This window comes from Lampetra planeri, chromosome 16, assembly GCF_965212315.1.
Source record: "Lampetra planeri chromosome 16, kcLamPlan1.2.h2, whole genome shotgun sequence".
Taxonomy (NCBI): domain Eukaryota; kingdom Metazoa; phylum Chordata; class Hyperoartia; order Petromyzontiformes; family Petromyzontidae; genus Lampetra; species Lampetra planeri.
Window position 1 is genome coordinate 2357541 of NC_136122.1, and position 22230 is coordinate 2379770.

The 22230-nt window shown below is 48.8% G+C and overlaps 1 protein-coding gene across 3 annotated transcripts in view; it reads left to right on the plus strand.

Moving 5' to 3' along the window:
• The window catches only part of LOC144722919 (GTPase HRas), an 88389-nt gene that overhangs the window by 52509 nt on the left and 13650 nt on the right, over positions 1 to 22230 (plus strand). For all 3 annotated transcript variants that reach the window (XM_078601340.1, XM_078601342.1, XM_078601341.1), the window contains exons 2-3: positions 16390 to 16546; positions 21068 to 21246. In XM_078601340.1, the coding sequence (XP_078457466.1) occupies positions 16436 to 16546; positions 21068 to 21246 (290 nt within the window). In that variant the 5' untranslated portion in view covers positions 16390 to 16435. The remainder of the gene's footprint in view (positions 1 to 16389; positions 16547 to 21067; positions 21247 to 22230) is intronic.

Below are 22230 nucleotides of genomic sequence, written 5' to 3' on the forward strand. Positions count from 1 at the left end.
ACTGTGGTCGTGCCTGCTATGATTACAGCAGTACATATTGTGGTGGTACCTGCTATGATTACTGCAGTGCATACTGACTGTGTTGATATCTGCTATTATTACAGCAGTGCATACTGACTGGTGGTACCTGCTATGATTACAACAGTGGATACTGACTGGTGATACCTGCTATGATTACATCAGTGCATACTGACTGGTGGTACCTGCTATGACTACAGCAGTGCATACTGTGTTGGTACCTGCTAAGATTACAGCAGTGCATATTTTGGTCCTACCTGCTATGATTACAGCAGTGCATATTGTGGTCCTACCTGCTATGTCTACAGCAGTGCATACTGACTGTGGTGGGACCTGCTATGATTACAGCAGTGCATACTGACTGGTGGTACCTGCTATGATTACAGCAGTGCATGCTGTGGTGGTACCTGCTATGATTACAACAGTGGATACTCACTGTGGATATACCTGCTATGATTACATCAGTGCATACTGACTGTGGTGGTACCTGCTATGACTACAGCAGTGCATACTGTGTTGGTACCTGCTATGATCACAGCAGTGGATACCATTACAGCAGTGCATACTGTGTTGGTACCTGCTATGATCACAGCAGTGTATACCATTACAGCAGTGCATACTCCTGTGGTGGTACCTGCTATGATTACAGCAGTGCATACTGCTGTGGTGATACCTGCTATGATTACAGCAGTGCGTACTGCTGTGGTGGTACCTGCTATTACAGCAGTGCATACTGCTGTGGTGGTACCTGCTATGATTGCATCAGTACATACTGACTGTGGTGGTACCTGCTATGATTACAGTAGTGGAAACAGCTATGGTGGTACCTGCTATGATTACAGCAGTGCATACTGACTGTGGTGGTACCTGCTATGATCCCAGCAGTGCATACTGACTGGTGGTAGCTGCTATGATTACAGCAGTGCATACTGACTGTGGTGGTACCTGCTATGATTATAGCAGTGCATAATGACTGTGGTGGTCCCTGCTATGATTACAGCAGTGGAAACAGCTATGGTTGTACCTGCTATGATTACAGCAGTGCATACTGACTGTGGTGGTACCTGCTATGATCCCAGCAGTGCATTCTGACTGGTGGTAGCTGCTATGATTACAGCAGTGCATTCTGACTGTGGTGGTAGCTGCTATGATTACAGCAGTGCATACTGACTGTGGTGGTACCTGCTATGATTACAGCAGTGCATACTGACTGTGGTCGTTCCTGCTATGATTACAGCAGTACATATTGTGGTGGTACCTGCTATGATTACAGCAGTGCATACTGACTGTGTTGATATCTGCTATTATTACAGCAGTGCATACTCACTGGTGGTACCTGCTATGATTACAACAGTGGATACTGACTGTGGTGGTACCTGCTATGACTACAGCTGTGCATACTGTGTTGGTACCTGCTATGATCACAGCAGTGTATACCATTACAGCAGTGCATACTGCTGTGGTGGTACCTGATATTACAGCAGTGCATACTGCTGTGGTGGTACCTGCTATGATTACAGCAGTGCATACTGCTCTGGTGGTACCTGCTATTACAGCAGTGCATACTGCTGTGGTGTTACCTGCTATGATTACAGCAGTGCATATTGTGGTGGTACCTGCTATGATTAAAGCAGTACATTCTGACTGTGGTGGTACCTGCTATGATTACAGCAGTGGAAACAGCTGTGGTTGCACCTGCTATGATTACAGCAGTGCATATTGTGGTGGTACCTGCTATGATTAATGCAGTACATTCTGACTGTGGTGGTACCTGCTATGATTACAGCAGTGCATACTGACTGTGTTGGTACCTGCTATGATCCCAGCTATGCATTCTGACTGGTGGTAGCTGCTATGATTACAGCAGTGCATACTGACTGTGGTGGTAACTGCTATGATTACAGCAGTGCATACTGACTGGTGGTACCTGCTTTGATTACAGCAGTGCATACTGACTGGTGGTACATGCTATGATAACAGCAGCTATGATTACAGCAGTGCATACTGACTGTGGTGGTACCTGCTATGATTACAGCAGTGGAAACAGCTTTGGTGGTACCTGCTATGATTACAGTAGTGCATACTGACTGTGGTGGTACCTGCTATGATTACTTCAGTGCATATTGTGGTGGTACCTGCTATGATCCCAGCAGTGCATACTGACTGTGGTGGTAGCTGCTATGATTACAGCAGTTTCTACTGACTGTGGTGGTACCTGCTATGATAACAGCAGTGGAAACAGCTATGGTGGTACCTGCTATGATTACAGCAGTGCATACTGACTGGTGGTACCTGCTATGATTACAGCAGTGCATTCTGACTGTGGTGGTCCCCGCTATGATTACAGCAGTGGAAACAGCTATGGTTGTACCTCCTATGATTACAGCAGTGCATACTGACTGTGGTGGTACCTGCTATAATCCCAGCAGTGCATTCTGACTGGTGGTAGCTGCTATGATTATAGCAGTGCATACTGACTGTGGTGGTAACTGCTATGATTACAGCAGTGCATATTGACTGTGGTGGTACCTGCTATGATCCCAGCAGTGCATACTGACTGTGGTGGTAGCTGCTATGATTACAGCAGTGCATACTGACTGTGGTGGTACCTGCTATGATTACAGCAGTGCATACTGACTGTGGTCGTGCCTGCTATGATTACAGCAGTACATATTGTGGTGGTACCTGCTATGATTACAGCAGTGCATACTGACTGTGTTGATATCTGCTATTATTACAGCAGTGCATACTGACTGGTGGTACCTGCTATGATTACAACAGTGGATACTGACTGTGGTGATACCTGCTATGATTACATCAGTGCATACTGACTGTGGTGGTACCTGCTATGACTAAAGCTGTGCATACTGTGTTGGTACCTGCTATGATCACAGCAGTGTATACCATTACAGCAGTGCATACTGCTGTGGTGGTACCTGGTATTACAGCAGTGCATACTGCTGTGGTGGTACCTGCTATGATTACAGCAGTGCATACTGCTGTGGTGGTACCTGCTATTACAGCAGTGCATACTGCTGTGGTGTTACCTGCTATTATTACAGCAGTACATATTGTGGTGGTACCTGCTATGATTACAGCAGTGCATACTGACTGGTGGTACCTGCTATGATTACAGCAGTGCATATTGTGGTGGTACCTGCTATGATTACAGCAGTGCATACTGACTGGTGGTAGCTGCTATGATTACAGCAGTGGAAACAGCTGTGGTTGCACCTGCTATGATTACAGCAGTGCATATTGTGGTGGTACCTGCTATGATTAAAGCAGTACATACTGACTGTGGTGGTACCTGCTATGATTACAGCAGTGCATACTGACTGTAGTGGTACCTCCTTTGATTACAGCAGTGCATACTGACTGGTGGTACTTGCTATGATAACAGCAGCTATGATAACAGCAGTGCATACTGACTGTGGTGGTACCTGCTATGATTACAGCAGTGGAAACAGCTTTGGTGGTACCTGCTATGATTACAGTAGTGCATACTGACTGTGGTGGTACCTGCTATGATTACAGCAGTGCATATTGTGGTGGTACCTGCTATGATCCCAGCAGTGCATACTGACTGTGGTGGTAGCTGCTATGATTACAGCAGTTTCTACTGAATGTGGTGGTACCTGCTATGATAACAGCAGTGGGAACAGCTATGGTGGTACCTGCTATGATTACAGCAGTGCATACTGACTGTGGTGGTACCTGCTATGATTACAGCAGTGCATTCTGACTGTGGTGGTACCTGCTATGATGACAGCAGTACATACTTTGGTGGACCTATGATGACAGCAGTACATATCGTGGTGGTACCTGCTATGATGACAGCAGTACATACTGTGTTTGTACCTGCTTTCACGACAGCAGTGCATACGGACTGTGGTGGGTTCCTGCTATGACTACAGCAGTGCATATTGCTGTGGTGGTACCTGCTATTACAGCAGTGCATACTGCTGTGGTGGTACCTGCTATGATTACAGCAGTACATATTGTGGTGGTACCTGCTATGATTACAGCAGTGCATACTGACTGTGGTGGTACCTGCTATGAATACAGCAGTGCATACTGACTGTGGTGTTACCTGCTATGATTACAGCAGTGCATACTGCTGTGGTGGTACCCGCTATGATTACAGCAGTGCATACTGACTGTGGTGGTACCTGCTGCTTTACTTAATAACCAGGCTACAGTCTGCATTATAGACTGCCAGTACACTCACCCAGCTTAATAGCAATTTCTACAGTCTACGTTATTGACTACCAGTACACTCACCCAGCTTAATAATTATTTGTACAGTCTACATTCTAGACTGCCAGTATGCTCACTTTACTTAACCAGGCTACAGTTTACATTATAGACTGCCAGTACACTCACCCCGCTTAATAACCATGCTACAGTCTGCATTATAGACTGCCAGTATACTCACCCAGCTTAATAACTGTTTGTACAGTCTACGTTCTAGACTGCCAGTACACTCAGCTTAATAAGCAGGCTAACGTCTACATTACTGACTGCCAGTACACTCACCCAGCTTAATAACCAGGCTACAGTCTGCATTATAGACTGCCAGTAAGCTCACCCAGCTTAATAACCATACTACATTCTGCATTATAGTCTGCCAGTACGCTCACCCATCTTAATAACAATTTGTACAGTCTACATTATAGACTGCCAGTACACTCACTTTACTTAATAACCAGGCAACAGTTTACATTATAGACTGCCAGTACGCTCACCCAGCTTAATAACCAGGCTACAGTCTGCATTGTAGACTGCCAGTACACTCACCCAGCTTAAAAACAAATTGTACAGTCTACATTATAGACTGCCAGTACACTTACTTTACTTAATAACCAGGCTACAGTCTACATTATAGACTGCCAGTACACTCACCCAGCTTATAACCAGGTTATAGTCTACATTATTGACTGCCAGTACAGTCACCCAGCTTAATAACCAGGTTACAATCTACATTATAGACTGTCAGTACACTCACCCAGCTTAATAACTATTTGTACAGTCTACATTATAGACTGTCAGTACACTCAGCAAACTTAACCAGGCTACAGTCTACATTACTGACTGCCAGTACACTCACCCATCTTAACAACTATTTGTACAGTCTACATTTAAAGAATCGAATCTTGGCGCGCATGGGTTTCATTTTAAGTAATGAGTTTACTTTTCATTTGTATATGTATTTTTCCCCCGGTCAACGTCGGATATTTCCCGTTAGTAGCAGTTTATATCAACTCTATAACCAAATTATAGTAAACGGGAATCGGCTGATTCTAAAGGAATCTACAACCTTCGATTCCTTTGCGCGATCAAATAATCGATTCTTGGCGCGCTGGGGGTTTAATTTTTAATTACATAGTTTTATTTTCATTGGTATGTTATGTTTGAAAGTTTTCAGAAGATTTTAAATGTATTCCCCCCCCCCCCCCCCCCCCGGGCAACGCTGGGTATATCGACTCTAGAGCACAAAATTTTCGCCTGATTGCCTGCCTCGCCTAGATTGCCCAGCCGGCCGAAGCTGGGGGCTGGGCCGCTACCCCCCCCCCCCCCCCGCGCGCTACAATAATACTGTCTAATAGCTGTCTACTGACTCTATAATAGTAATTGCACACATTGGGGTGGGGGGGGAGAGAAGAGGACGTGAAACTTTGATGAATTTACCTTAGCGTCGTGTGTTAATGCGTGCGCATATTTTTAACGCGAGTGAGAAATCGCGTCCGCCCTCCAGCGACAGCTTGCCAGGGGCAACTACATGTCAGCGTTTCGCGCATGCGCAACGGCGTGCTTTGTCACGCGCCGGTCGGCAAAAGTAAGTAAATAAATCAAGATAAATCGCACTAAATCGATCATCAAACCGCTTTAACGTTTAGGGACGAAGAAACGGAAATGTATATTCCCACCGCGGGGCTCGGGGCGTGCCTCCCGGCAAAAAAAATTCTCGGTACACCCCACGGTCCGAGAGCCAAATCCCCTGCAAGCGAGCGTACGCAGACAGACAGACGGACAAAAATGCCTTTTATAGGTTAGATAATAATTATACATTAATGGGGTTGTATAAAATAATTTAGACACTAATTACTCAAATGCATACAGAAGCCATGTGACCGCGCTGCTGCCAGCTGCGCTGGTCACGTGGCGTGCCTCAACCCGCACGTCGCGCGCGCCTCGACCCGTGGCTCCACCCTCCAGGGGGTCAGCCCCCCACGCCCCCTGCCCCTCTCCCCCACGCCCCCCGCCCCTCTCCCCCAAGTCCCCCGCCCCTCTCCCCCACGCCACCCCGCCCCTCTCGCTTTGTTTCAGTCATGAACGGGGCATACACGGGTACTGTACGCTGTGGCTCATCCCAACCCATACAAGTTCTAGCAAACGCGTCGTATCCCAAGCAAGACGTCGTATCCCAAGACATTTTTTCTCGAAAAAACACGACGTATACCAAATTCTACGTATTCCCAAGCGGTCGTATACCGAGGTTCCACTGTATAGGCTTTGAGACAAACAGATATACTCACTGACTGAGACCAAAAGTAAGACAGCCCCCCAGATCGTTATGTAATTACAGGCGTCCCTCACGTAACGCGTTCCTGAAAAACCGCACGTAAGTCGAACGGCGCTGTATGAAGCCTATTTTCCTATAGACAATGTACATGTTATACAGGGGGTACGTTACCAAAGAGCTCTGTATTTCCGACCATGAACACCTGACCGGTGAACTCAAACACGTGTAGGGGATCTGCGAGCCACGCACACGCACCACGCAAACATAACGTCACCCGGACCAAGGCGTGCCAGACGGGAATGTGTATTGGAGATGGTTTAAAGGGCGCAGTGGGACTGTATTCGGGGGTTGGTTGTGGAACGAGTGTAGCTGTGCATTGGTGAATGAAAGAGGTGCTTCAAACCATTCTCGACTCCTCTTCATCTGGTGGCAGCGGTGGGATGTCTCACCTCACCCGAAGCAAGAATCTAAGGGGGGAGACACAGCAAGAAGACGTTCTGGGTGCCCAGGACGAGATCTGCTCCGAAACGGAACGGACGAGTCGGGATTCGTCTCCCGGCTCATCGACGAGATCCGTCGCAGCTGCTCGTCCCGTGTGGCCACCTTCCTCCACCAACCCGGCGGTGCAGACACAGCGCCGTCGCCGCCGCAGATCATCCTTGAGGAATCGGAGGATGGATCTGCTGCTGGAGGCAGTCACCGCGCTGCTTAGTCGGCTGGGTCCTGAGCTCGAACGAGCGGGGGGAACTTCAGCCGCAACACCTCCTCAGGGAGGAACCGGGGGTGTCGGGTCAGCCTTCCCGACCAGGCACTCCTCAGCATCTCTCCAGGGATGGAGCAGCATCAACGAGGCTGCTGACCGTGCGTCCCGCGTGGGACCTGGGAGAACACTCGAGTCAGTCCTCCCGAGATCCTCCGATAGCAGCGACAACCGGGGGCGAGATGCAGCCAGAACCTCAGCCGAGGCCCGCGGAGGAAGGATCAGGATGGGAGCCGCCAGCTGGGCGCGATACAGAAGTTCGCATCCAGATCGGGAGAATGGCGCGCTTTCGTCTGCCGGTTTGAAACTGCCGCCCGGGCAATGAGGTGGACGGAGGAGCAAGCCCTGACGATGCTGCCCACCGTGTTGGACGACCCCGCACTGGTGGTGTGCAACCGGATTCCGGATGAAAAACGAGGAACCCTGCAGGGTGTCTACAAGGAGATGGCTGACGTGTTCGATCCTCCGTCTGGAGTGCGCCAGAGGTTTCAAGACCGCCAGCGTGAAGCATCCGAATCGTTCCTGGTCTTCAGGACGGAACTGTTGGCGATGGCAGAAGCCGCATTCCCGCGGTTCAACGAGCCGGCCCTGGACTCGCTGGTGGCGGAGCGGCTCCTTGCCATGGCACGGAAGGTGGGAGCGATGCTGTCGGTGGTGGAGGAGGAAGTCCGCACCTCGCTATGGGTCACACACCATCTCTGCGCATACGAGGAGATGGCGGGACCCGCGCGAGCTGTGGCACATGTCGCATTTGATTGCGGTGACGTCGAGGAGCGGCCACGGCCTCCAACTCGAGACGCTCCACCGGCGGAGGAGGACGAGGGAGAGACGGTGGCGGCCCTGCGGCAGTCCCCGAGGATCCCGCGGGAAGCGGAGCGCCGACCCCGGCGATGGGCACCTCGCGAGGCAGGAGATCATCCTCGGGTCAACGACGACATCATCTGCCACCGCTGCGGCCGGGAGGGACACATCGCCCGCGAATGCCGCAGCAGGATGAGTGCGCCGGGGACGACTACCCGGGGTTGTCAGCCTCGGTCTGCGGCCGTTCCGACTCAGGCGAGTGCTGACACCTCGAACAACCGGCCAGAACCATACACGCCATGTTCACCCCATCACGCATCTCATCACTCGGGGGCGCAGGCTAGGATTTCTGCTGACGGTCCGGGCCTGTGGCCGGACACGGTTAAAAAGTGGCGTCGGTTGGCCAGAAGGATGGTGGCGGCCACGGGGGGGACGTCCGTGTTAGTAGGCTCGGTGGCAGGGGTTAGCGTCCGTGTGTGGGTCGACACGGGTGCGTTGGCCAGCATCATATCCCTGCGTATCTTTGACTTGTTACCGGAGGGACAGCGTTGTCTCGCGCCGGTGCAGGCCAGATACATAGCCGCAAATGGGGGAAGTATGGGGATTGTGGGCCAAGTGGTAGTGCCGGTCCGCATCGGGGAGCTGGAGGTACGTGCTCCGGTACTGGTCTCCAGTGTGCTCACGGTTCCCTGCTTGCTGGGCACGGACCTGTTGGGGCTCATGCCCCTTCGCATTCTGACAGACGAAGGCTGCGTCGAGACCCCGTCGGGGGGTCGCTTGTATTTCTTGCGCCCAGACGGGGAATCAAAGCAGCTTCCGCGAGTTCAGGTGCTGGTCAGGACTACAGTCTTGATCCCGCCTGGTGCACAGGTCTTGGTGCCGCTCCAATATTGCACCCCGCTCGTCACTTCCCGGTCAGATGCGTCGGTGGTGGGTCGCCATTGTTTAGCAGCAGCTGACACGCTTGTGCGCAGGAATCGGCCTCTGTTCATGCAGGTCCTCAACACGGCCGACACCCCCGTAACAATTCAGGAAGGGACCTTGTTCGCAAATGTCAGTCCCATGCATTCGAACCCTGAGGCGCACACCATCAACAATGTGCAATTGGATGGTCCGTCGGTCGGCGCAGAGGACAAGGCATGGATAGACCGATCTGTTGGCAAGGGAATCGGGAGAGCTCAGAACCTTGTTGAGTGACTTCGCAGACGTGTTCAGTCAGGGTCCCTACGATGTTGGTCGCACGACGCTCGTGGAGCACCACATCGGCAGGCAGTGCAGGAGATGATGGAGGCAGACATCATATCGCCATCGACGAGTCCGTTGGGGGCGCCGGTTGTATTGGTTAAGAAATCAGACGGATCCTTGCGTTTTATGCATAGACTTCAGGCGGCTGAACAAAGTTACCTTGGCGGATGCCATTGGATGCCCTCGCAGGAGCAAACATTTTCTCCACATTAGACCTTTTGGCAGGATTCTGGCAGCTACCACTAGATGCCGAATCGAGACCGAAAACGGCTTTCAGAATGCCTCAAGGTCTCTCATTTCAACTGTTTGCCGATGGGTCTGGAGACGGCTCCTGCCACTTTCCAGCAATTGATGGAGCTGGTGCTCGCTGGATTGCCTCATCTATCTCGACGATGTGATCGTGTTCGCTCGCACATTTGAGTAGCACTTAACCCGTTTGCGACAGGTGTTATAGAAAATCCGGGACGCCAAGCTAAAATTAAAACCCTCCAAGTGCTATTTGGTTCGCTCCTCCATTAAATACCTGGGGCATGTCGTAAATGCGTCGGGGGTCGCGACAGATCCCGACAAAACGGCGTGCGTCCGTCATTGGCCAACACCCACGTCCGTGCCTGAAGTCCGCAGATTCGTAGGGTTTGTTTCTTATTATCGCCGTTTCTTTGACAACTTTGCAACCATCTCTAAGCCCTTGCATGCGCTCACGGCAAAGGGACAGTTGTTTCATTGGGGTCAGCCAGAAACCGACGCGTTCTTGACATTGCGCCAGCGGTTGACAGAAGCGCCGCCCCTGGCATACCCCGATTTTTCGATTTCCTTCTTGCTGGAAACGGATACGAGCGACGTGGGCATCGGGGCCGTTCTCTCCCAGATTCATGAGGGGAGAGAGATTGTCATTGCCTACGGAAGTCGCGTCTTGTCGCAGGCCGAGCAGCGATATTGCGTCACGTGCCGCGAGCTGCTTGCCGTCGTCCACTTTGTGCAGCAGTTTTGGCCCTACCTGTACGGCTGCGAATTCACTGTTCGGACGGATCATGCGGCATTGCAGTACTCGCTCCGCATTGACCAAGCGACCGGTCAGATGGCCGATGATTGGAGCGGCTGCAAGAGTACACATATCGAGTGGTGCACCGGAAAGGAGTCAGGCATACAAACGCCGATGCTTTGTCCAGACTCGCAGCCCCCGAGAAGTGCGCTTGCGGCGACGGATCTGCGCGCTGTAGACCGCCGGCCGCGACGCAACCCGAGATTGTGGCGTCGATTTCCGCCAGGGACACGGACTGGCCGACGGTATCGCTGGATAGCGACTTGGGGCTCAACATGCGGGAATGGAGGGAACGGCAGCAGGCAGACGCGTTTTTGGCACCGTTTCGCCGGCTGGCAGAGACGGCACGCGCTGACGATCTCCCCACGTCAGGGAAGTTTTTCCTCATGTGGGAGGGGTTGTTGATGCGCTGGGACGCGACGGTGAACCATAAAGTTCTGGTGGTGCCCTCTTCCCTGCGGGGTCAGCTATGCTCCGATGTTCATGTCCAACAGTTGCTCCATCTAGGTAGCCTACGCTATTTTTGGCCGGGCATGTCCGCCGATATCCGCCGCCGGGTATCGGCGTGCGTGGACTGTGCACGCAGGAAGCCCCGCCGGTTGTGCAAACCACTCCCCTGCAGTCAATTAAAGTTTCCCGGGTAAACGAGCTCGTGGGCCTCTATCTTGGGCCCCTTCCCCGCCACCCCTCGAGGGTGTAGATACATACTGGTGGGGATGGAATACTTTACATGATGGCCCTTTGCCTGCCCGTTGCCCGACCAGACGGCGTCGTCCATAACGGACGCCTTTGTAAATGGCTATGTCGCTGACAAGGGGGCTCCAGAGCGGCTGCTGACGTACCAGGGCAGGAACTTTTCATCCAAACTGTTGCAGGAGGTGTATGCCATGCTGGGCATCAAATGTGCGAACGTCCCCTTACCACCCACAAACGGACGGGATGGTGGAATGCTTTAACTGCACCATCTCGGAGATGCTGTGTCACTTGGTCAGTGACCAGCAAACGGACTGGGATTTACACATCCCTGGGGTTTTGACGACCTATCGCTTGGCTCCACATGTATCAACGGGATATTCACCATTTTTCTTGATGTATGGACGCGAGCCGAGCCCTCCAATTGAGGCACATTTGCGCCCTATCCCGTCGTCAGCGGGAGATTGGCCAGTCGCGTTCCGCCACTCGCTCAAGTATTTGCGCAAGGCTCGCGAGGCGGCCTCGGCAGCATCCGCGTCGGCACAAGCTGCGAACGTGCGCTTGCAGGCTAAGCCGCCGGTCGCGGATCCCTTTGCAGTGGGTGACTTGGCTTGGCTGCACTGCCTGCAGGTACAGTTGCGGACGTCAGCGAAGCTGCACCGGCCCTGGCAGGGCCCGGTCACAGTGCTGCAGGTATTGCGACCTCGGTGTGTTCGCATTCAGATGGGAAAGCGTAGGTGGTATGTTCACCCTTCGAGGCTCAAACGTTACGTCGCGGCCGAGCCGCCCCTAACAGCATCATCACCTTCACCACCTTCATCGTCAGTTCGGCCGGGTGGGAAGAGGTTGTCACACTCACGGCCTACTACGCGACCAACTGACAATGCAGACACTGTCCATCCTGCAGGACTACAGGTGACCGGAACGCCAGCATGGGTCCCGTCGCCATCCGTGGCTAAAGACACAGCCGCAGCAGAGGACTTGGCCACAGGACGGGAGCCCGTGACCCGCTCACGCCTTGTCGCAGCCGTGGACACGGACATCCCTGCAACCCTGTTGTGTTCGGTCGAGGGATCAGATCGTGGGGGAGGTCGGCGACAGTGGCGGCACTCGTGTTAACAAGGAGACAGAGGGCAAATTGTGTTGTGTTTCTTTTGCTTATTGCACTATTATTTTTGTTGTTGGATTGCACGCGCCCAGTCGCAGTTGGCTTTGAACGGCCGAGGCATACATTTATTGAGCCGAGAACGGCTTGGTCTCAAGGGAAGGGGGGGGGGATGATGTAGGGGATCTGCGAGCCACGCACACGCACCATGCAAACACGACGTCACCCGGACCAAGGTGTGCCAGACGGGAATGTGTATTGGAGATGGTTTAAAGGGTGCTGTGAGACGGGTGTTCGGGGGTTGGTTGTGGATCGAGTGTAAAGAAGTGCTTCAAACCATTCTCGACTCCTCTTCACACGTACACCAGGCTCTCAAAGCGAATGGATATTCTGACTACACAATCCGCAAAGCCATCACCCCAACCGTGAGGAAGGAGCCATCTTAAGATAAAATCAAAACCATCACCTTAAGTTACATAGCAGGGATAACCAAAAAGATTTCCAAAATCTTGAATAAACACAAGATCTAGGTCCGATTTAACATAGTGCATAAAATTCATGATCTGATCCCATGTGTGAAGGACAAGATTCCTGACATGCAATATCCCAGCGTCTACAAACTAAGCTGTATCTGCGGCAGCAGTTACATTGGGGAAACCAAATGACATGTCTTGGACCGTGTTCGTGAACATAAGGCATATCTGAAACACGGCAGGACAAATGCTTCTGCCGTGGCTGATCATTACTTTAATGCGACTGGCTCACGTGAAATTGCTTTCTCTAAGACGATGGTACTTTGCAAGCCGACTGGCTATCAACAAAGATTTGTTCGCGAAGTCATCCATATATACAGACACAGACACAATTTCAACCGAGACGACGGTTTTAAACTCGGCAATCATTGGAAAGATGTCATCAACCACTTTGGGTCATGACTTGATTTGTGTTTTCTTGTCAACCTCCACCGTCAGCAGTGTGTGGGTGTGTGGAGCGAGACGCAATGCTTTGATTGATGTAGACCTACTGCCGGTGTCGAAGCCCTCTCCCACATTAACATTAGCTGCCCCGCCCATCTCTAAACCTTTGTAATAAACCTAATGTAATAAACCTTCTCGAGACGGCTCTTGGAATCAGTCCTTTATTTTCACTTCCACAGTTACACACACTCCCCGTTGCTGACAGGCAACAGGAAGCGGGCAGACAACCAGCTAAGTCGCTTGCGCACGTGGCACCCCGAGCCCCGTACGCCCGTGGCTCCTGCTCTCTTCGTTCCTAGGTCTGCTCCCGACCCCTTCGTCTCTCCCCCTCTTCATCCCTCGGTCACGTGGTACCCCTAAGCCAATCCTCCGTAGTCAGCTTAGCCCGTTCCAGATCATTCCCCATCAATCCCGGGACCACGCCTCTGATCCGGCTTCCCATTAGCTGAGGCCCAGATTGGCCAAGCCAATGACCCTAGCTAACATGCCGTGATCACGCCGAGGCCATGCTCCCTGGCTCTCCCCTTATTGGCTACAAAGCGGGACCGGCAAGCCAATCGCCACGTGAGCCATATATGGCTCTTATTACATCTTTATAAACAGCTTGCGCTCAGAGGCTAACCTCCCTGTTCCTGATCACGACCGCTTGTGTTGTGATCGAAACGTCGTGATATTTTTATTATTTTTACCATAGAAAAATAAAAGTTAAGATTAAAAAAATTACTCGGACACAGATATAATTAATAAAGAGTAACTTCAGGCCCTATTTTATACAGGTAGGAACAACAGTTCCACACTGCCCACCAGGGATTATTCGTTGGTTCTTTTGGTGAAGTCACGTATAAAGATAAAATAGTAAATTAAATTAAATACTAGCATACGACGTTTCGATTGCAATACAAGCAATCATCATCAGGTATAAATTAAATATAAACACAAATCTAGTATACTTTAGAAATGTAATGTAATACAACAGAGAGTCGGATAACATAACAGTCAACACCCTATCTGGTTGATTACGTTCTTCCTGAGAATGCTAAAATTTTAGAGAGAGATAAAACACAGAACCAGAAACATATAGACAGACATGTAAGCAGACAGATATCACAGAGATACATAGAGAGAGCACAAACATAGGAATACAGAAACTACGCCTCTGTGTCGAGGCCTTAAATAGAGAGAGCGGGGGCGGAGAGAGAGGGAGGGGTTAGATAAATTAACATGTCCATGAGTGGCAACGGTGAGTGGCAAGGTGTAAAAGCTTGAGAGAGGGGGGCGGGGGCGGAGAGAGATGGAGGGGGTAGAGAAATTAGCATGTCAATGAGTAGCACGATGAGTGGTACGGTGCGCGAAAGCTTGAAAAAATTAGGAGCGAGGGAGAGAGAGACACTGAATTAAATAACCTAGCAAAAATTTCGAAATGTAATGCAATGCAACACAGAGGGTCGGTCAACACACCATTAACCCATAGCCTGGTTGATTACGTTATTCCAATGATTGCTCAATTAGAAGTTAAGTGTTAAATTTGAAAAATCACAGACACGAAGACCGATACACAGGCAGAGAGAGACAACGAAAAACCCAGAGAGAGAGAAAACAAACTTAAAACTTCTCTGTAGAAGTGGTTCAAACTTTATTCACCAGGGATTATTTGTCTGTCATGCAATCGCCCCTCCCAAACATGTACGCTCCCGGATTGGTTGAAGTGCGTCATGTGACCGCGAGCTTTCTATCGTGCACGAATGCTCTGTCCAACCAAGTTCCTACCTGCCCACTCCGAAGGAACGTGTTGCTTCCGTGGGCTTCTTGCAGCAGCAGCATCAGCACGCGTAATGCAAGCAAAGGTGGCAGATTTACGACGGCTACGCCCAGCCCGTGACGCTGGGCCCTGCCATGATGCGGTGACCCCATCAGAAATATTTTAAATCTTGACTTAAAGCTTTCGTGACTGCAGGAATTCATATTTTTTGGGTCTTTCGGTAAAGTCACGTAGATAGGTTCAAAGAAAATAACAAAAAAATAACAAAAAAACGACGTTTCGATCACAACACAAGCGATCGTCATCAGGAGGAAAAAAGATGACGATTGCTTGTGTTGTGATCGAAATGTCGTAGTTTTTTGTTATTTTTTTGTTATTTTCTTGGAACCTATCTACGAGACTTTACTGAAAGACCCAAAGAATATAATATTTGACTTAGAATTTGTATTTTTTTGGGGAAAAATTTGACAATTATTAAAGTTTTTTTTCTTGCGTGGGTAACTGAAACGCAGAGCATAAGTGTGAAGTATGCCCCTAAAAGATTACGGTAATCGCGTTGCTGAGAATTCGTGCTATGGGGGAGGGAGGGGGGGTCATGGGGGCAGGCGCGTTACACGAGGGATGCCTATACATCGTGGTCATCATTGAGTTTATGTATGTATGTTGAACTTCTTTCGCACCTCCGTAGCCAATTGTACTCATTGGAAGTATGGAGGAAGGATAACAAACTAAACACAAAATGCAATTCTAAAGAAATTGCATTTCAATCTAGATTTAAAAGTGCATAGCTCACTTGGCTTCCTAATATCAGAAGGAAGAGCATTCCAGATGGCCATGGAAGCGCATATGAAGGCGCGTGATGCAGGCACCATTTTTGTTTGATGGCTTGCCAAAAGTCGCTGAGAGGATGAATGGCCTTTCTGTCATGGTTTATGCTCCTTGACAAGATCGGCAAGATATTGTGGTTCATTTGTGGCAAGCACTTTGTATGTGAAGAGTGCAATCTTAGAATGTATTCGTTCAGCAACTGGAACCCAATTCAACTCAGCGAGCACCAGGACATGGTCGGATTTTACAGTACCCGTCATGACTCATGCCAAAGCAGTTTGTACTTGCTGCAGCTTGCTAATATTTTTTCCAGACGTCCCGTAGAGTAGTGAGTTGCAATAATTGAGCCTTGTCCATTTAAGTCCTTGAGGAGCCCCTTGCTGTCATGTGGATATGATGCAGCAGCACATTCAGTGTTTTGCCAGCAGCAAGGCAACCCCAGGGTGGGCAAGGAGGTTCCTGTGTGGACGTGTGCCTGCGTGTGTGCGCATGCCTGTGTGTGCATGTCTCCGAGTGTGGTGGAGTGCAGCGCTGGTCACACTGCCTCATCTGCCATGCCAGCCTTCGGTGCTACCTAACAGCACTTGCCTCAACAGTAGAGTACAAGGGGGATCTTTGTTTTTGGTGGTGCGTAGGCTGTCCGCAACGGAGTGACTGAGCACACGCAGGCCGGCGGGCACGATGACGGAGTACAAGTTGGTGGTGGTTGGCGCAGGAGGCGTGGGCAAGAGTGCCCTCACCATCCAGCTCATCCAGAACCACTTTGTGGACGAATACGACCCCACCATCGAGGTGACGTCCCCCCCGCTCCCTGCCTCCGCTGCTGCAGCAACACACGATGTCCACAAGGGAGGAGCTCCGAGTGCTCACTGCCGTGACTGCTGAGGTCATGGGATTCATCTGGCAGGGTGGCGCAGCAGTCAAGAGGCAGAGTGGTGGTGCAGTGGTCTAGTCACACGTGCCTCACAGCAAGAAGGTTCTGGATCAGAATAATGACTTGGGTGCCTTTCTGTGTGACGTTTGTATGTTCACCCCCTGTTCTGCATGGATTTCCCTCTGGGTTCTGCAGTTCCTGTCAAAGCTAAACAACGATTTAAATTTCTATTTAAAGCTTTCGTGACTGCAGGGATTCATCTTCTTGGTTCTTTCGGTAAAGTCACGTAGAATGGAAATAATAAAATAATAAAATTTAAACATAATAAAATAATTCTCACGACGTTTTGGCCACAACGCAAGCTGCCGTCCTCGGGTGGAGAACAGGTCTGTCGAGAAGACAGTCTGAATGACACACCCCAGGCTTGGAGCGACTATTTAAGCTGGGATGGAGGGGGGAAGAGCGCCTTGACAAAATAAATTGCATATCAAGAGGAATTTAGCATATTTATGGGAAATGCAGAGATGCGATTAGTACTACTTGTGAAATGCGTAGGAGGTTTGGCGGGGGGTTTATAGTCATGCCCGTGCATTGTACAGGATTAGCAGCATCAAAGGGAGGGGATAGGGGTAACATTAATAAAGGGAAGGAATGTTAATAGTATGTAGCTGCAGTAACTAAACCACCACGTAAACAACTAAAGTATAAACTACATAGTATCATCAGTATACTAAATATACTCTCCAATAAGCTGAGCTACTAACAGTAAGTAATACATTACAATTCTACGTCGCAAAAAATATAATATGCTTCCAGCTAAACTTTATTCTCTTACATCACACGAGTCTACACCGTACTATATACTGCCATAGACAAACCCAACATTAAATTATATACTGTATTACTATACACCACCCTATACCTTATACATTGTAATATTACACTATGTATTATTCTACCCACCCTAATGTATATCACACTGCTGTATATTCACTATACAATTACGATACTATATATTACTTTCTACATTGTATTAAACATTACAAATTTATACTATTTATTATTATACAATCCGCTATACACTGTACCATTGACTGTCACGTGAAAGATACTAAGAGGAAGCAACGAAATATGTCAATGGGAGAGTAGTGATAGGAGACTTGCAGCGGAACAAAGAATCCATTCCCTGCGGAGAATACAAGATATATAGTCAATGCCAGTGAGTGGAACGCGGTCTGAAAGTCACCGTAAACGTGAACACAATCAGTTAAGATCCGAAATGGTTTATTACGTCCTTCCAATGATTGCCGAGCCAGAATCAATCTTCTCGGTTGAAATTGTTTCTGTGCTTGTATATGTGGATCGCCTCATGAACGAATCTCTCACGGTAGCCAGATGGTTTGCAGAGAACCTCTGTCTTGGAGAAGTCAATATCATGTGAGCCCACTGAATTGTAACAGTGATCTGCCACGGCTGAGGTGTTTGTCCTACCGTGTTTCAAGTCTGCTTTATGTTCACGGATGCGGTCCGAGACATGTAGTTTGGTTTCTCCAATGTAACTGCTACCACAGAGGCAACTTAGTTTGTAGACGCTAGGGTACTGTATGTCTGGAACCACATCTTTTACAGACGGGACCAGATCACGGATTGTATGTACTGTGTTGAATCGGACCTAGATCTTGTGTTTTATCAGGATTTTCGAGATCTTTTTTGTGACCCCAGCAATGTAGGGTAAGGTGATGGTTTTGAAAGGCTCCTCAACAGGATCCTTCTTGATGGTTGGAGTGATGGCTTTGCGGATTGTGTAGTCGGAGTAACCATTAGCCTTAAGAGCTTGGCGTACGTGTTTGAGTTCACTGGCAATGTGATCCTGGTCGGAGATGCATTGGGCTCTATGGTATAGAGTCTTGATGAGGGAATTCTTCTGGGATGGATGGTGGTGGGAATCCGGTTTTAGGTAAGCATCCGTATGGGTGGTTTTCCTGTAGACAGAGTGGCTCATTGAACCATCAGGTCTCCTTTTAATTAGGACATCCAAAAAGGGTAGCTTGCCAAACGTTGGCTATCTCCGGTTGTAGCCAACGTTTTCATGGAGCAATTTGAGACTTACGCCATCCAGACTGCCACTCTATGCCCGACCTTATGGAAGAGGTACGTAGATGACACTTTTGTCATCTGGCCACATGGCCGGCCTGCTCTAGACCAATTCCTCGACCACATCAATTCCATACACCCAGCCATCAGATTCACCATGGAAGTCGAAAAAGATGGCAAGCTACCCTTTTTGGATGTCCTAATTAAAAGGAGACCTAATGGTTCAATGAGCCACTCTGTCTACAGGAAAGCCACCCATACGGATGCTTACCTAAAACCGGATTCCCACCACCATCCATCCCAGAAGAATTCCCTCATCAAGACTTTATACCATAGAGCCCAATGCATCTCCGACCAGGATCACATTGCCAGTGAACTCAAACACGTACGCCAAGCTCTTAAGGCTAATGGTTACTCCGACTACACAATCCGCAAAGCCATCACTCCAACCATCAAGAAGGATCTTGTTGAGGAGCCTTTCAAAACCATCACCTTACCCTACATTGCTGGGGTCACAAAAAAGATCTACAAAATCCTGATAAAACACAAGATCCAGGTCCGATTCAACACAGTACATAAAATCCGTGATCTGGTCCCGTCTGTAAAAGATGTGGTTCCAGACATACAGTACCCTGGCATCTACAAACTAAGTTGCCTCTGTGGTAGCAGTTACATTGGAGAAACCAAACGACATGTCTCGGACCGCATCCGTGAACATATAGCAGACTTGAAACACGGTAGGACAAACACCTCAGCCGTGGCAGATCACTGTTACAATTCAGTGGGCTCACGTGATATTGACTTCTCCAAGACAGAGGTTCTCTGCAAGCCATCTGGCTACCGTGAGAGATTCGTTCATGAGGCGATCCACATATACAAACACAGAAACAATTTCAACCGAGAAGATGGATTCTGGCTCAGCAATCATTGGAAGGACGTAATAAACCATTTCGGATCTTAACTGATTGTGTTCACGTTTACGGTGACTTTAAGACCGCGTTCCACTCACTGGCATTGACTATATATCTTGTTTTCTCCGCAGGGAATGGATTCTTTGCTCCGCTGCAAGTCTCCTACTACTACTCTCCCATTGACATATTTCGTTGCTTCCTCTTAGTATCTTTCACGTGACGGGCAATGGTACAGTGTATAGCGGATTGTATAATAATTAATAGTATAAAATTGTAATGTTTAATACAATGTAGAAAGTAATATATAGTATCGTAATTGTATAGTGAATATACAGCAGTGTGATATACATTAGGGTGGGTAGAATAATACATAGTGTAATATTACAATGTATAAGGTGGTATATAGTAATACAGTATATAATTTAATGTTGGGTTTGTCTATGGCAGTATATAGTACGGTGTAGACTCGTGTGATGTAAGAGAATAAAGTTTAGCTGGAAGCATATTATATTTTTTGCGACATAGAATTGTAATGTATTACTTACTGTTAGTATCTCAGCTTATTGGAGAGTATATTTAGTATACTGATGATACTATGTAGTTTATACTTTAGTTGTTTACGTGGTTGTTTAGTTACTGCAGCTACATACTATTAACATTCCTTCCCTTTATTAATGTTACCCCTATCCCCTCCCTTTGATGCTGCTAATCCTGCACAATGCACGGGCATAATGACTTTAAACCCCCCACCAAACCTCCTACGCATTTCACAAGTAGTACTAATCGCATATCTGCATTTCCCATAAATATGCAAAATTCCTCTTGATATGCAAATCTTTTGTCAAGGCGCTCTTCCCCCCCTCCATCCCAGCTTAAATAGTCGCTCCAAGCCTGGGGTGTGTCATTCAGACTCTGTCTTCTCGACAGACCTGTTCTCCACCTGAGGACGGCTGCTTGCGTTGTGGCCGAAACGTCGTGAGAATTATTTTATTATGTTTTATTTTGATTATTTTATTATTTCCATTCTACGTGACTAAACAACAATGTAACTCGTATTGACCAAACATCCCAGTGCTGAAAAATTACATGATGTACCATCACACCCTGCTGAAAAATCTTGTCAGGATCCAACTGAAAAACGGTCTTTAGACTCGGGATGGCTTTCCTGGGCAATTAAGCCATAATTGGACACCTGGTGACACATTTTGTACTTTTAACAACATTGGATTCTGACAATACATTCATCCAAAATGTAAATAATAACCCCTAATTGGACTAGGCAAAACTTATTATGAGAAGCATTTTTACATGATGGGTTTTATTCAGCCCATTGGTGACCAAGCTGACAGTGCCTCAATACACTTTGAGACCCTAGTTCATTCATAGAAAGGATTTCCATGCTGTATTTAATCGGCACTGTTTTTGTCATCTCAGGACTCGTACCGCAAGCAGGTGGTGATTGACAGCGAGACGTGTCTGCTGGACATCCTGGACACGGCCGGGCAGGAGGAGTACAGCGCCATGCGCGACCAGTACATGCGCACGGGTGAGGGCTTCCTCTGCGTCTTCGCCATCAACAACTCTAAGTCCTTCGAGGACATCCACCAGTACAGGTGCGGGTGGCTCACTGCATGGGGGTCCTGTCCGCCCGATCTGCTGTACAATTATATGAGTAAATGGCTGTCCGAGCTGATGATTGAGTGTGTGTCTGACTTTGAATGGAAATATAATGCCTCACTTCAGTGTTGTCATAAAGTGGGGGGGTTGTATGTGGTTATGTGTTTATTGTCAGCAAGGCAAACTATCATATGCTGAGAATAAACAAGGGGTTCTTTGCATACTTTTTTTTACTTAAAGAAAACATTTGGATATGTTTGGAGAAAATGGTTGTGGGAATCCTGGTAAGAAATGCCAACAGCTTAAAATGTAGGGTTGTTAAAATTGCTTTCTTTAATGCATATTTGCTACTCATGAAGAATGTCTCAAAAAACTGCATGGGTAACACTGGACTTGCTCTCCAGAGGCCACCGGTTCCATTCTGTCCCTCAACGCAGCAGTCGATTTATGGTCCAAGTTTCCTGAATCCCTTCGCCTATGTCCACCCTTTGGTATATATCGGGACACCGCGTTCGATGGGCAGGTCACGTGTGGTGGGGTGAAATGCGAGTATGCCCACCCCTTTCGAGACGTCTGGTCTGCATTGAAGAGTTGATCAAATACCCTTTGGAGCTGCACGTCGTGAAGGCCTCTCCACCGCCAGTGGTGTGAGAGATTGCAGGGTTAACTGAGGTATGGGGCACAGGTACCACGCAGGCTGCCATGCTGTTTGTACGTTCGCACACATTAAATGGTGCAATTATGAGTCAAGCTGCACTGGAAACGATTACTGAGTCCTCACTTTCTGCACCGGTAATCGAGTGTGGAAATGGTTACTGGTTTTTACTATTCTTGGGGGATTGACCATGCTTCACCACTTATGTTAGCCGGGCACTATGGAACAAACCACTAGCTTCAATTCGCAGCCATGGTTAACTGCAGTGGCGAGCGATATCAGAAATGGTCCTGGGGATCCCTTTCACCAACCTGCACTGACCAGC